At 31.9% G+C, this 15,861-nt stretch overlaps 1 protein-coding gene across 2 annotated transcripts; it reads right to left on the minus strand.

Moving 5' to 3' along the window:
• Positions 1 to 1,172: 1,172 nt before the first annotated feature.
• On the minus strand, positions 1,173 to 11,446 carry LOC131662469 (agamous-like MADS-box protein MADS1). 2 transcript variants are annotated; one of them, XM_058932252.1, is made up of 9 exons: positions 11,128 to 11,445; positions 10,733 to 10,968; positions 7,821 to 7,902; positions 7,661 to 7,722; positions 7,455 to 7,554; positions 7,293 to 7,334; positions 1,735 to 1,776; positions 1,480 to 1,649; positions 1,173 to 1,378 (listed from the first exon to the last, which is right to left on the minus strand). In XM_058932252.1, the coding sequence occupies exons 1-9, from the start codon at positions 11,128 to 11,130 to the stop codon at positions 1,375 to 1,377; spliced, it is 741 nt and encodes a 246-aa protein (XP_058788235.1). In that variant the 5' UTR covers positions 11,131 to 11,445; the 3' UTR covers positions 1,173 to 1,374. The 2 variants fall into 2 exon arrangements, with proteins under 2 accessions (XP_058788235.1, XP_058788237.1); XM_058932254.1 differs by lacking the exon at positions 1,173 to 1,378 and having other exon boundaries at positions 1,476 to 1,649; positions 11,128 to 11,446.
• Positions 11,447 to 15,861: the final 4,415 nt, after the last annotated feature.

Genomic DNA, 15,861 nt, shown 5'->3' on the forward strand with positions numbered 1-15,861 from the left:
TTAGCACCGCGTATTGTCTTGGTTCATATTATAGAATATGAAGACATACAAGCAGTTTGATAAGAAATTAGTATAACCCTAAAATTAGCACCATGTATTGTCATGTTCAAATTATAGAATATGAAGACATGCTTAGAGACGTGTTCATGCTTAGAGACGTGTTCAGTTTCTATAATCTATAATGAAGCAGGGGGCATGTATGGATTCTACAATCCCGACAATATCAATAAGTTGAAGAAAAAAAACACATTGCATAAATCATGTAATCAAGAATGAGTGTAAAATGAGGCAATCGGAAAATAAAGATAGATTCAAACAAATTTGATTTAAAATGAGATAGTAGTTAGTATTTAGACTTAAGGATTTAGGGGGTGTGAAAAAAGCCTTTTTGAAGTGAGGGGAAAATAAAAGAGTTTTTTTTATTTTTATTGAAGGGAGTTTTAGTTCTAGAATTTATGAGTAGGACCGTTCATGGTACAGTTCGTTAGAAAAATTGAATCGATTTGAACTAAATTATAGTAGTTTCTAGAAGTTTTTAAAAGACTCAATTGAAAAAATCCATCTTAATTTTTATATTATTTTTTTGCTAGGTAAAAGAGGTCTAGGTTGTATTTTTTGAAAAACAAATATATTAAAAAAAAATTTGTCTAAAATGAAGAGCTGTATGAGATTTTGTTTTTGTTTAGAAATTATTTTCTCAAAAAATAAATGAAAATAAATTTCATGAAAAAGTTGGGGCTTTCGGATAAACTTTTGTCTTGAGAGCTTATTTAAGTGAAACATTAGGACTTTTTTAAGTTTCAAATATCTGTGGGCTGAGATTGGACAGAGATTCAGGTCTTAAATTGGTCACAAGTCACATTTAGACAAAACAAACAAATCAATCACTTTTGACCGTTAGGTCAAAAGATAAAAGAAAGAGAAGCCTAAGCTAAAAAGAAAAGCAAAAAATCAACCAAAAGAAGGAGACATAAAAGTATGAGACTAAAATAGTGCAAGTAGTAATTGAAGAGAAATTATACTGCATTTAGGGCACGTTTGGAATCAAAGTAAATTAAACAAAACCACAAATACATTGTGATTTTATTGAAATTTTCAAGTATAGCTTTACCAAACATAGACTAAATTTGTGATAGCATACCTAAAAACAAAGAGAAACCTTTAGAAACTAATTATTAAAAGATCCATAAACATCATTATTATTATATGTGGTTTCAACTGTTGGTTCTTTTCTAGTTCACAGTTTGAACAACTCTAGTTAATTAAGTAATAGCATGCATGTATATAAATGGTTCTTTACTATATAGACACATTACATGCAACTCTTCAAGTACATTAATAAACGATTTTTCGTTCCGTTTTTCCAGCGTATCATCACCTGCATTCAAACGTAGAAAAACGAAGTAATTAACAAACATTTATCTATAGGTATGAGAAATATATATAGTAGAAGATGAATATGAATGAATGCTTGCTTACACAAGCTGAAGAGCGGTTTGGTCTTGACGCGAATACTCCTGCTGGTCTGATCCGAGAAGATTTACGGGAAAGAAGTTTCTGTCATAGGTCTGTGAAGGTATGGACTGATCACACATTGTTTCTGGCATCAGGTTTTGTTGCTGTTGTTGAGCTCTTTCATGTTCAGCTATCTGCAACATGTTCAACAAATTTTTATCACCATTCATTTTGTTTAAATATAAAGAGTACAGTACATGTAAGGAGAATGAGAGAAACCTTAGCTCGGAGATAGTTGTTATGGTTTTGCAGCTCAATTTCCTGCAGATTATCAACAGATTTTGGCATGTAAGTATTTGAATGAAACTAACAGAAATGTAACTATTGCATTGCAGTAGCATTTTCATGCAGTTAAGGGCAGTAAGGATTTTGGCCTTTGATTTGAGATCTAAAAGTTAGACAAGTATCGAAAAAATCACACAAGTGTCTTCAAAATAATTGTTTTTTTCTTTGCTTCTACACTTTTTGAATTGATGTCCAACACTTGTATCAGTTGTATGAGACTCGTAAAATACGTGTCGAACAATTCAGACAAGTGTTTCAAAGAAATATTTTTTTCTTTGCTACAACAGACCTTATATATTTTTGGACAAATCTCACACAAATCTAAAAGAGTTAAACATAAATGAATGTCAAGTAGTATTATATATGAGGAGGGGCTGATGTCTTATATTTTTGACATTATCGGTGTCCAAATGTCCTATTGTGTATTGTGTCTGTGTTAGAGTATGTGATTCATAGGCTTCAACCTTTAAGATAATGCAAAGATAAAAGCAAAAAATGTTGGAGACTACAGCCCGTTCCATAATCAGAATTCAGACGAGGAAGAACAATATACTATGAAAGCTGACATGAGAAAGTATAAAAGGATGCATCAAAACTAGATGAAGACCAGACTACATAAGAAGGAGTGGGAAGCGAGGAAGGATAAAAGGCATGAAAATGAAATCCAAGAAAATGGAATTGAAAGAAAGCATTCAGAGAAGGCCATCCAACAACATCACACCTCTAATCCTAAAACTATCCAACAACATCACACCTCAAATTCAGTGATCAAAATATAGAGGTATCTCGTTTAGAATTTGCCGATGGAAACAACGATAATGGGGCCAAATACGATAAAAGTATTTTTGTTCGAAGATATAAGTTATGTGAAGTGAATGCTTTATAAGGGTGGTGCTCTTTTTGTTCTGGAGATTGTCAATGGGGGAAACTTCAAGGCAGACAAACACTTAGGGATCAAGTGAATAATGTGGGACGTAAGTTAGTTTTGTTGTCTTGTATCTAATACCAAAGTTCTATCTATCTTTCTTCATAGCTTTCTTAGGTATTGTCTCTAAACTTGAATCCTTTTTCAATGTTCAAACATTTTATGTAGGGTGGAAATGAGAATAACATGAGAGTGAAGAAGCTTAAATTGAAAATGTATGCGATGGAGTGTTTTCGGTGGCAAGTGTATCCGATCTGGTTTCCAAGTCTAAGGAGATGTAACACGATCATTTTAAAAAATGAGACGTTTAGTTTTATCAATTGTATGTCGGAGATAGTGCATTATTTTTGGAAGTGGTTGCTCTCTAGTTTTAAACTTGGGAGTAATTGTAATTTTCACGTTTGGAACATTCTTCCGCTCACTTGTTTTGAGTAGCGTTTTTTTTGCTTTGTAGCGGTTCTTCCGCTCACGTTTCACACTTGGACATTGTAAAAATAGCATTTTGAGTAAATTAAACTCAATTTTTTTAAACAAAGAGGCAAAGGTGCCAGAGTTGATGAAAATGATAGGCGATAGTTGAAAATGAGATTTTAGGTGAAGAAGAGATACATTAACAAGACAACAAAGATATAACATGAGCAAAAAAAACAACCACAGTCTAGAAATACAACTAGTCTCATGCCAAAGAAACACTACCACTACTAAGAGAGCTAAAATAGAAAGGAGAAGGACAAGAAAATGCCAAAGATCAACCAAGCAATCAACCTCTCACACTCGTTATCTTCCTATGCAATTTGAGAGTAGGTGTTGTTCATCAAGTTTCACTATATAAACACTCATACGTTTGACATGTAATCTTTCATGTATGGGTGTTATTGTTGATTATTGTAATAACATTCATTGTAGGTTTCATTTTCATAATTTACATTTTGTTCATGTTAGGTGAGTGACTAATCAAGCCGCTCATTATTTAGTAAAATATGTTATTTATATAGAAAAATACTTAATAGTAAGAAAAGTGAAATGAAGAAAAGCAAAAATAAATCTCAACCATTATTTATCATAACCACTCTATGATTTCTATTAAAAAAAGAAATATAATTTATAATAAATCAAAATTATTCATTAAATTAATGACACATGTATATTCTTATGTTTCTTGTTCATATTCTTTCGTACTAAATAGCATTACTCATTTATATATTACTGTCTTCGGTCTTTTATAAAAGACACTTCAGTCAATAAAAGTTGATGTATTTTAAAAATATTGTCTCAGCCATCTGAAAATAAGTGGTACGCAGTTTGTTGTCTGTTTACGATATAAATTTATTTATATATAATAATATCTAATTATAAAAAATGTACTAAACACAACAACTTTTATAAAATGCCTCCAATAAAAAATTAGAGATAGTATTTGTTTTTAATAGGTAATGGATCTATTAAAAGGAGTATAAGGTATACTCCACCCGATTACAGAATGGAGGACCCCTACGTCCTAAAACAGAGGAGAGGTAGGGTATTTCACACATAAAAGTTACTTGAATATAAAAGTTTACAAAAGGAGCACATCCACTTCCACGCATTAAAGACTATCTCCGACAAACACACATCAAAGTTGAAAGACTCTCCCTTAAAGATGATGGTATTGCGCTTCAACCAAAGACTCCACACCGTAGCCAACCAAATGTCCGCAGTTGTTGTCCTTCTATATAAACTCTCCACGTTTTCGCAAGAGGAGAAAAAACCATCAAATTCCCCCAAATTTATTTCATCAAAGTTTTCGATCCAGTTGTAAAACTTCCTCTAAATTCTACCCGTTATCGAGCAAAGACCTCAAAGATGCGCTAAAGATTCCAACTCCAACGAACAAAACACACAACATAAATCATTTGTATTCAACAAAATACCCCTCTTGAATAATTGATCCTTAGTAGGCATCATATTGAGCAAGATTTTCCAACCAAAATTTGTAATTCTGAAAGGACTTTAATTTTCCATAAATAGTTTATGGCTTTCACCACGTCCGCAGAAATAGAAGAAATAGAAGAACTTGCATTAAAGTGCTCAAAGCAAGACTTTGCCGTAAAATTTTCATTAGATCCCTTCGACCACTCGTAGATATCCTCAATGTTATCCTCCAAAACCAAATTGTGCATTAGATCCTCGAACTCAAGATGTAAACTAGGCTGCATAGCTTCTGCATTCTCGAGAATAGCCGCAAAATTCTAAGCCCAGTCGTGATCGGACTAGGAACCACCTGCAGTGACGGAACTGCACGGGTCTGCTGGCTGCATAAACAACTTTGGGTTGGCCTCTTTCAAAGGTTGAAGACCGTGCCACCTTGAATTCCAAAATGAGGTTCCCTCACCATTTCCGATACTACAATTAACAACTCTTGTAAAACGGTTACACGGCGGAAAAACATAATTATCAAAGGTAATGAGATCTCTCCACCAAATGCAATCCCTCTTATTCAACACACTTTTATCACCAATAAGAAGCTTAGTCACCGGATCACCATAACACGTTCTTAAAATTCCACTCTAAACCAAATCATGCTCATGCAAAATCCTTCATTTCCACTTATTCAAGAGTGCCAAATTCATAACCTCCACATTTTTGACACCAAGACCACCCTTTACTCGAGGGTTGCAAACAATGTCACAACTCACCCAATGAATAGTCATTTTATTCTCACAACCACCCCAAAGGAAGTTACTTTGAATTGAATGAATTTCGCGAGAAGGCACTTTATAGAAAGATAAAGAGTAATTTGAAATTGCGTTTAAAACTGTATTCGATCAAAGTAACAAGGCCCTCTAGATAGGTGTCTTCCTTTCCAAACAGCCAACCTACTCCTCAAGAGGTTAAGAGAATCTATTCACATAGAAATTTTTCTTGGATTATCACCAACTTTGACACCAAGGAACTTAAAGGGTAAAGAATCAACATAGCAAGATAGAAAGACTGAGGCCACATTTAAAAGTTGATTCCCACATTAAGGCCATAAAGCTTACTCTTATGGAAATTTATCCTCCAGCCCGACATCATTTCAAATCCTTTAAGAGTGGCTTTCATACTCCACAAATTTTCACTTTCACCAATCCACCACAATTAAAATATCATCCGCAAATTGAAGCATGCTTACTTCCTCCTCTTTGTTTATCTTAAACCCGCGAAACTCTCCTATCTCCCTTGCTTTCCTCATAAGAGCTGTTAGGACCTCCATCACAAAAAAAAAACAAGAATGGTGAAATAGGATCTCCTTGACGAAGACCACGCTCGACCATAAAATCCTTCGTAGTACTTCCATTAACAATAACGGACATGCTACGAGAGAACACACTTCCTTCCATCCATTTTAACCACCTCTCTCCAAACCCCATTTTCGTTAGTATGAACCTCAAGAAGTTCCAACTAACGCAATCGTAGGCTTTTTTAAAATTAACTTTCAAGACCATACAACTTCTCTTCTCTCTACGTGCCATATCCAACACCTCGTTAACCATGAGGACGCTGTCCAAAATGTTTCTACCGGAAATGAAGGCGGATTGATTGTCCGACACCAACTTCCTCAAAATATTTCTTAACCTAGATGCCAAGAGTTTAGAGAACACCTTGTGCAAGCTTTTCACTAGACATATAGGCTTATATTCGGATAAGAATTGTCATATAGACTGAAAAAAAATTCAATTGCATTTTTGGAGTCTTGACTTTGAATTTATTGTCTGACATTCTTTAATAAACTTCTTTATGCATAAAAAAGCAAATTTTGTTTTTTTTAATAAGCAACTGATATTAATAAGGAGTATGATGGATACTCCACCCGACAACAGCAAAGCGGAAAACTCATACTTCTCAAAACAATTGAGAGGGATGATATTCCATATGTGAAAATTACAATTATCCGAAAGAACATAGAAAGATTGAAGCCAAGTCCAAGATAAATAAACTACTCCCGTCATGCACTCGGTGAAGCTATACGCCTCATTTTTGAAAATGATCGCGTTTCGCCTAATCGAAATGCACTATATCGTAGCAAGCCAAATGACCGCTACCGTAGTCCTCTTAGCTTTAATCTTCACCTTATGAAAAAACCCAAAAAATCCCACAAACTCCTCCAATGATAAACCATCTAATGGACCAATCCACTTAAACACTTTACACCATATTTTAGCGACAACAGTGCAACCCCCTAAAAGATGCGGTCAATTCTCGTTCTTCGAAAGACAAAACGCACACCGTTGATCATTAGGTGTTGTATCATTTGTATGTTTTTTAAATAATTTGATTATTTGATCATAAGATTCAATTATTCAATTTAATTAAAATGACTTAACATTTTTACTGGTTTTGATATTTTTTATTCAAAATCAAATTTAAACCAATCCAACTCTTGTGTTCACTACTAATTTTTGTATGAAATGTTACTATTATCATCTACATACTTATTTTAAAAACAACCAGCTTCTTATGATTGAAGTACACCTTTGTACTCCCTTCATAATGATATATATAAATATTTTATAGTTAAAGAACATAAAAATAGAGAGAGTATTATTACCCGCTTTTGCATGAACTCCACATCAGCAAACAACGTCTCATGCTGGAAAAAAAATATTAGTACATTAGTTCAAAAGCAATAAACATATACCAAGCAGGAAAATGGAATGTAATATATTATTATTTTTATTTTGAATTGTAAATATATATTAATTATAATTACCTTTCTAGATCTAACTCTGCTTAAACCTTTCTCCAATCTACCCTCAAGATTCTTTAGTTCCTTCAGACTCAATGATCCAAGAGCTTCACCAAGGATGTGTCTTCATAAAAAATTACTCATTTATAAATTATTCAATGAAAATAAACTATTTAAATTAAAATTCATAAATAAATAAATAAATAAATATATAAGTAAATCAAACTGACCTATTTAGATTCTGAATATCTCGAATCTGTCTTCTCAATTTTGATGATTCTTGCTGGTAAAACTAATATTGGAAAAATATATATATTTGAGTACTATTTTAGTAATTTTGTGCTAATTAAAAAATTATAATTGAAATATTATGTAAATAAATTTAATTACCTGGGTATTAGCTTCAGATACAGATTCTGCATTAGTAGAAGCAGCACATGCTTTTTTGTACCTTTCAATTGTTGCTCTAACACTGCAAAATAATACAACATATTGTAGAAGTGAATACTCACAATAAACTATAATCTCTTAAAAGAAATAATAAAAAAAATAACAAACAAGTGATTTAAGAACCAAAAAATATTAGTTAACATTTTATTAACCTTTCATTAAACTTAGAATATATATAAATATTCCCATTAAAAAATAATTATATAATTATTTACCATTAAAAAAATCATAGAATTTATCTTAAAAAATGTTTAACCCTAAATTGTTAGTTTCTAGTTGTCTTTGTCTAACTAGCTCATGATCCAACAATATATATATATATATATATATATATATATATATATATATATATATATATATATATATATATATATATATATATATATATATATATATATATATATATATATATATATATATATAATATGTCAGTTCCCTATTCATCATAGTGTAATAAAATTACCAATGAGAACCTTTTTTCTTAATTAGTATAACACCTCGATTACCACAAAACCCTTTAAAGATTTCCATACATGATTTTAGTTTTTCTTCCAAAGAACTATAGATGCTGTGTCAGTATACAACACTGAAAATTAAACTAAGAAATGAATGTCATCAACTCCACAATTTTCTCATTGGATCGTACTCTTTTTCATTATTAATTTCTTTTCACTATTTTAATCACCAAAAAATTTCTTACACAACACAAACTAGTTCAAACTCAACCTAAGTTTCATTCTTTTGAAATCTAAAGAATGTAAAAGTAGAACTTTTCCAAAGAGTTGATTCATATAAGGACGTTTATAATGTAAATGAAAACTTTCTTTTCTAATGAAAATTTCCAAAATACATAATTGAGAGTAGGTAGAGAATTCACGTCAAGTGTTGAAGCTTTATTTCCATAAACATGAAAGAAATGAAAAAAGATGAGAAAGAGATGAATGCTTTTCTTTTAGCTATTATTAGAATCTGATAGCTTGGTCTTACTTTTGGATTCAGAGGGTAAAAATCGAACGATCAAGAAGAATAATATCTAGTATTTTTTTTTTATTAAATTTATAGAAAATTAGCTTGAGAGATTTTTATAAAAAATGATGAATTAAAATGGATGACCCCTCAGAAGAATAAATATCATTATGTCTTGTTGTCCTTAGTGAAATACTATGAAATTACATCTCACGTGAGCAATTTATTGTATTTTAAAATTTTATTTTATAAAAATACATACATGGATTTTTAATTAATAAAAAAAAAAATATTTTAGTTTATTCAATAATATTGTGTAAAAAACATAATAGTATATATTTATTTATTTTAATTACACATTTTCTACAAGAATGAATTGAGTTTTTTTTTTTTTTCAATCATGCTTAAAAATTTTATTTTTCATACCCTAAAGTTTGATGAGTATATATACTATCAACAAAATTAGTTTAAAAAGTTAATTTATTTTAAAGTAGTAATATATTAAAAATAAAATGACATTAAATAATTCAATAATATGTACTTCTTTAATAGCAAATTAATATATTATACAAAGATGAAAAACCATCAAAGGACAAGTATCAATAATATGTACTTATCAATTAAACTTTAGGAATACCAAACTGTTAAACTTATACATTCACTAACTTATACATTAAGTGAATCAATTCAAGACATTTATTAAAATAAGAAAAGTAGCAAATTAATTGCACAATATTTTCAAAACCCTTTCTACCAAAAATTTGTTGTGGAAAACAATGAGTCATGGACATTTATAATACCCATGCGGGTGAGGAAACCCTAACTGCAACATGCTTCCTTGACCATATTGTCAAGTACAAAATTTATGAGGGTGGGGAACATAATTTAGACTTTTATGAATCAAAATATAGCTTCATATAATTAGTCACAAATTTTTATAAAACATTGTTTTAATTTTAAATCTTAGAAATCTATAAACCCTTGAAACCCTAATATATAGTTTTCATTTTAACATTTTTATATCTGAAAAATATTTATAATTAATGGTTATGTTAGTTTCTGATCTCGAACTTAGGACGACTCTGTTAAAAACTCTTTTAATATCTCTTAAATCAACCGCCGAACTATCTTTCGTTTATAAAATTGTTTTATATTATCATCATCTAGATAGAAAAGTCGATATTTTATTTTTAAAAAAACTTACTAATTAGTTTATAAAATAATTTTTGACTCTAAAATATGAAAGGGATTAGGAGGTGAGAAGTGAAAATTTTTCTTTTATATTATCATTATCTAGAATGAAAAATCAATATATTATTTTACAAAAACTTATTATTTTGTTTATAAATAACTTTGGACTCTAGAATATGAAAGGGATTAGGAGGTGAGAAGTGAAAAATTTCAAACCCTAAGTTGTAATTGGATGAATCAAAGTAATGATGGATGTGAAGAGAGTCAATGAGTGCATGACAGCTTTATCTGGCAGATTTTTGTAAGTTTCATGGTTGATGACATGTGAAGGGAAAGAGAGAGAGAAAGAAAAAGGATTGGAAAAAGGTTCATAGCATGGGAAAATTTACACCAACAAGCTAAGATTTCTCTGACCTAGAAATCTTTCTAACCCTAATTAAAGCTGTTGCTCTTGTTCTTCTATATTTTCTACATATTCTTCCATCTCTTACCTCAGATCTGCAAACTTTTCAAAGTTCCAACAAAATAATATTTTCAAGAAAGAATAAAAGGACTAAGCATCATGAAGTATACAAAAAATCAAATAGAAACAAACCAAAACTGATTTTTTATTTATAAAAAAAAAAACAACTAATTAAAGAGAAAAAGAAATGAAAAACTTTGTTTTGGAGATTTGAAATTGTTTAGACTCAAACCTGTTGTTAGCATACTCGTACAAGCGGCCGCGAGTCGAGAAGACAACGAGAGCAACTTCAGCATCACAAAGAACGGATAATTCATAAGCTTTCTTAAGCAATCCGTTGCGGCGTTTGCAGAAGGTGACTTGTCTATTCGTAGTGTTCTCGATCCTCTTGATTTCGATCTTTCCTCTTCCCAATTTCTTTTGGGAAGATCCTTCTCCACCTTCACTTGGTATCTCCATGTTTGATAGCTACAAAATTGAAGTTAATTAATTCATCCCTAATCTTCTCAATTAATTCAATCATCAAATATCTATAATAAAAAAAACAAATTCAAGAAGATCAAGAAGGAATAGAGAAAAGAAGAAGTGTGATCTAGAATTTTTTTTGGCATGCTATACTATACTCACCATGAAAAGAGAGGAACAACAAAAAGGAAAATTTAGGGTTAGATTTGAAAGAAACAAGTGTTGGTTGGTTATACCTTAAGAATTTGCACTAGGTAGCTATTTGTAGAGGTTTGGTGTGAAGCTTCAAGTATGGCAAAATGGTTGCAAAATATGGAAAAGGGTTGGCCTAGAAGAGAGGTATTTATGAATTGAAAATAGACCTTCCAACAATTCCACAACTCACACACTTAAAATTTAACTTCTCGTGTAGGAGATTTAAAGAAGAAAAAAAAGAGAGAGAGAAAAAGAGAAGGTGACTTGATATTCACCTTTCAATCTCCATTAACCATTCATTTTAACTTTTTTATATATTTATTTTTTCATGTATGGAAAAAAAGGAAAGAGAGATGATATTTAAAAGGGTCTTTATGAAAGTGACTTTGATAATGTGGGCAAGATTTTAAAAAAATTTGCTACAGCTAAAACGGTTGCGACAAAACAAGTATCAGAAGGTTTCGATATTGATACCATTATTTACCGTTTTTATAATTAAAAAAAATTGTGATTAATTTATACCGTGACGACCGCAATCAGTATCACAATATTTATACAGACCGAAATCGCGAAAGTTTTTATACGACTGCGATTGATATTTAAAACTTTGAATGCGGAGTTTTTTACTTAAATTTCAATGAGAGGGACGTCAACATAAAAGTTTGCACGCAAAATTCTCAAGCTATACAAATTTCTATGCCTCATAGAGAGTACGGCAGGAGGGAACCAAAAAGAAAAAGAAGTCATTTTGCATATTCTTGGATTTTGAAAATTTGGCTTTTTACTTCAAAGAATATATATTCAGCTAATAGTTTTGTTTCAACCCTGAAACTCTACCCTACATCATTTTTATTTTGCTTATATGAATAATTGTTTAAACTAAAATTTGAAACTTTGAGAGTTGAAAGTTTGTGAAGCAAAGAATCAAATTATCTCTCTTACATTATTACAATTTTGATTATGGCAGAGTTTTTGTAGGGTTGCCATGTGAAGTTCTGATCATAATCTTCAATTCTACTTGTTAGATTTAGCTAGTTTTGTAGTGAAATGGTAAAGGGACTGTGATATTTTCAGTTACCTTTTTTGTAATTTGATTTTGATGGTTAATATGTGAAGTAGCCCTAGTTAAAGATTTGAACAAGAGTGTAGGAGTTGTAATGGAAGTGGATGTGTGAAAATGAGAGTCTTCAAGAAGTGACAGAAAATTATCTTCATGATTTGTGGGATGATATTGCATATAGGGTACTACAATATTTGTCACTTTTTTCAATGGATAAGTTAGTAAAGATATAGTGAGTACAAGGCAACCCAATAGAAAAAAGTTCAGAACATAGTTCATATAACCACAAGAGTTAAATGGATATATAAGAAAAGTTTAAGTATAACCTATATAATTAAAGTTTAAAGATTTTGCATAGAGATTGTTTATTTCAAATGTGAGTGGTAGTCCTACATGGACAAAGCTAAATCACTCTAAGAATGTCTACATTTCAAAAATAAGTGAAAGAGTCCATCAAAGAATATACATGTAAGGACGAGGCAAATGCTTTCACTTCATGGAGAGCTTTACTTTGATTCCAAGGGGGGTAAGCCCAACCTAGATGGAGTTTTATTCTCTAAATTGTCATCGGCTAAGGCTGAGTTTATTTTGGTTAGGTTTTCGTCCTCAGAGGTTGATGAGGTTGTTAGGATTGAAAGGGCCTAGAGTTTGGGATTTGATGGTTTTAATTTTTCTATTTATAAATAATTATGGGGTGGATTAAGGAGGAAGTTTATGCGATGTTTAATCATAACACAAAAATAAATCGCGTATTAGGCTTAATTTACATGAATTAATTTACCGTTTTCATCTATTATATTGCTTCACTTTGGTATTTTCAGTCTGTTTTCAGGTAATTAAATTTGTCTAAGCTTGAAAGAGATAAAAGGAAGAAATGAGAAGAAAATGGCTAAAAGATCACACTTATGCTAAAGTATGCATAATTTGCAAGACAAAGTATTATGCCGTCCGGCACAGCCCCTACCCCGTCCGGCACAGATGTCAAGTGTGCCCCTCGGCACACACAATGTTACGTCCGACACAGGCAACATTTCATTATACCAGAAAGAGCCCACGAACCAAAAATAGAGCTCAGTTTCCCCTAAATTTCTAAAGACCAATTCACACGAAGTATGTTATGCATCCTATATCTTAGGGAAAATAGGTCATGGGCTGAGGATATATAAGTTTGGCAGTTACCCTCTAAAGTCTTCTCTCCTTTCCGTCATTTATTTTTTCCAATCTTTTTTTTAATAAGTAATGATATATATGAACACAAGAGATACAACGATTGACAAATGACCTCTTTATACAAGAGAGAGGTAAAATGTTCCAAAAATGGAAATTAGAAGTCGTAGAAGAATCATTAACTGACCTAAACCATTTCCACGAAGTGAGCACTATAGCGCTAAAACACTCGTCAAAGGTAAAAACATTACCTTTAAACAAAATTAACCGCCGACCAAATAATACATACAGTTAATCGTTCGTCTACCGCCTTAATCTTTTAAAAATGATCCAAGTAGTTCCTCAGCTCTTCGTTCGACAAATTAACCGAAGATCCTATCCACTCTCCAACTTTGAACCAAATCCTTCTAGTAATTGGGCACCCATCAAAAAGATGGTAAGCATCCTCCAAAACCTGAAAACAAAACACACAGCAACAGTCGCAATCATCGACGAGGATCCCTTTATTTTTCAACTGTTCTCTAGTAGGCAGCCTCCCTAAAATATATCTCCATAAGAAAATTCCCACTTTAGAAGGAATTTTGAACTTCCAAATGAAGGAGAGTCTGCTTAAAACCTCTTCCTGCAGCCCATCATTATTACCATAGCTCCTAATTTTTGCCACACAGTTTTTGACAGAGAAGCTACGGTCTTCGTCCTCTGCCCAATAGAATTCGTCCCTTCCTGTATTCACCGGATCCAGCAGTGGAAGCATCTCCACCAACTGCTCCATCAGCTCCCTATCGATCTCCTCCTCTTTCTCACGAGGCCAGCCATCACTGTCCCATTCCCAAATCCCGTCTTGCCAAAAACCAGCATCCGCCACAGCCATAAAAGGATTGGCAGCTTTAGTGTACAATTCTGGGAGATGGCTTGATTACCAATCCACTTGCTAAACCAAAAAGACACATCCGTGCCGGAATTGACCCTGCAAAAAAACAAGTCAGAGACGGAAACACTGTTGGAACCCGCACAGTCGTTTATCATTATCAAATCCCACCACCAAATGGAATCCTTTTTGGATATAACTGCTTTGTCATTGACAAACATCTTCACCACAGGATTGGAGTACCTATGCTTGAGAATATTAGACCAGATAGCATTATCCTCTGTCATTATTCGCCACTTCCACTTCATGAGGAGATCAACGTTCATGTTGTCTACATCGCGAATGCCCAGCCCACCTTCATCCTTCGGTTTACACACATTATGCTTTTATTATTTATACTTCATGAAATACAATAAACTCATTGCTTTCTTCACTTTCCATGCTTTTTTCCATGTTCCAAATCCTTCACTTTCTACTTCTCCTCATCAAAATTCTCTATTTTCTCCCCTTCTCCAACTTCATTTCTATTTCCTTGTCCTCTAAACTCATTGTTTCTCCTCCTCTCCAACTTGCTCCATTTCCCATTCCACCTTGTTCTCTATGTCCATTGTTTTTCCCTCTTCTCTTAATTGGTCTATTATAATGTATCGAACCTTTCCACACTCCACTTTCTATAGAAAATTCCAAATCACTATTATATCCTTTTCCTTGATCTCCATTGTGTCCACCTCCTCCTAAGCCTTCATCCTTATTTAACGCAACTTTTGTTTTGAATGTTTCAAATGCACCAGCTGCAAATAAAACTAACACAAATATTAAATTCAATTATTATAATAAAAAGAGAAAAAAAATTAGACAAACAAGTTTTCCTGCTATTTTTGTTTCTCTGCTATTTTCCATTGGTTTCCTTCCTAGTTTTAAGAAATCAAATTACTTCCAAAAGCAATAGTTTCCTTCATTGGAATCTATTGCAACCATAGATTTAGGATTTTATTTTCGGCATCCAATTTGTAATCGAAGAGGAATCTGTATGTTTGCTGAAGGATACTTTGACACTTGAAGATAATTTCAATTTATTCATTAAATTTCAGGTTTCCAATTTATATGCTTTTATCATTTTATTATTCAATTGTCATGCTTAAATTGATATCTCTAAATTATTTCTGTATGTTTGTATTTAAAAGCATGTCTAGCTAAATTCCTAATACCGGTATGTAAGGTCACAGAACCGAAGGGTTCAATAAGAAATTGGCATAAACATTAATTAAACGTTTTTCTGGTCTTGATTTCTAAAATTAATACTAAATTGTTTTGTTACGAGAGCAAATTACAAACTAAGGTTTAAAATCGACACAATGAGAGTTTGAGGTTTTTACCAGATAGTAGTAATCAAACATTAACTCTAAATACAACGAGAGCGCTTTAGAGTTAATTAGACTTTGTTGTTTTTCAAAAGGTACATTCAGTTCTAAATGAGACAGCGAGAGCAAGCATCTAGATCTAATCATACGATCTAAGTCAATAAACACGAGAGTGTGAGATAAAGGTTTTTAATTCGATAATTTCTACTGAAAATTATTTTTATACTTAAATTAATGCCAATGAC

Source organism: Vicia villosa, linkage group LG3 (assembly GCF_029867415.1).
Source record: "Vicia villosa cultivar HV-30 ecotype Madison, WI linkage group LG3, Vvil1.0, whole genome shotgun sequence".
Classification (NCBI taxonomy): Eukaryota; Viridiplantae; Streptophyta; class Magnoliopsida; order Fabales; family Fabaceae; genus Vicia; species Vicia villosa.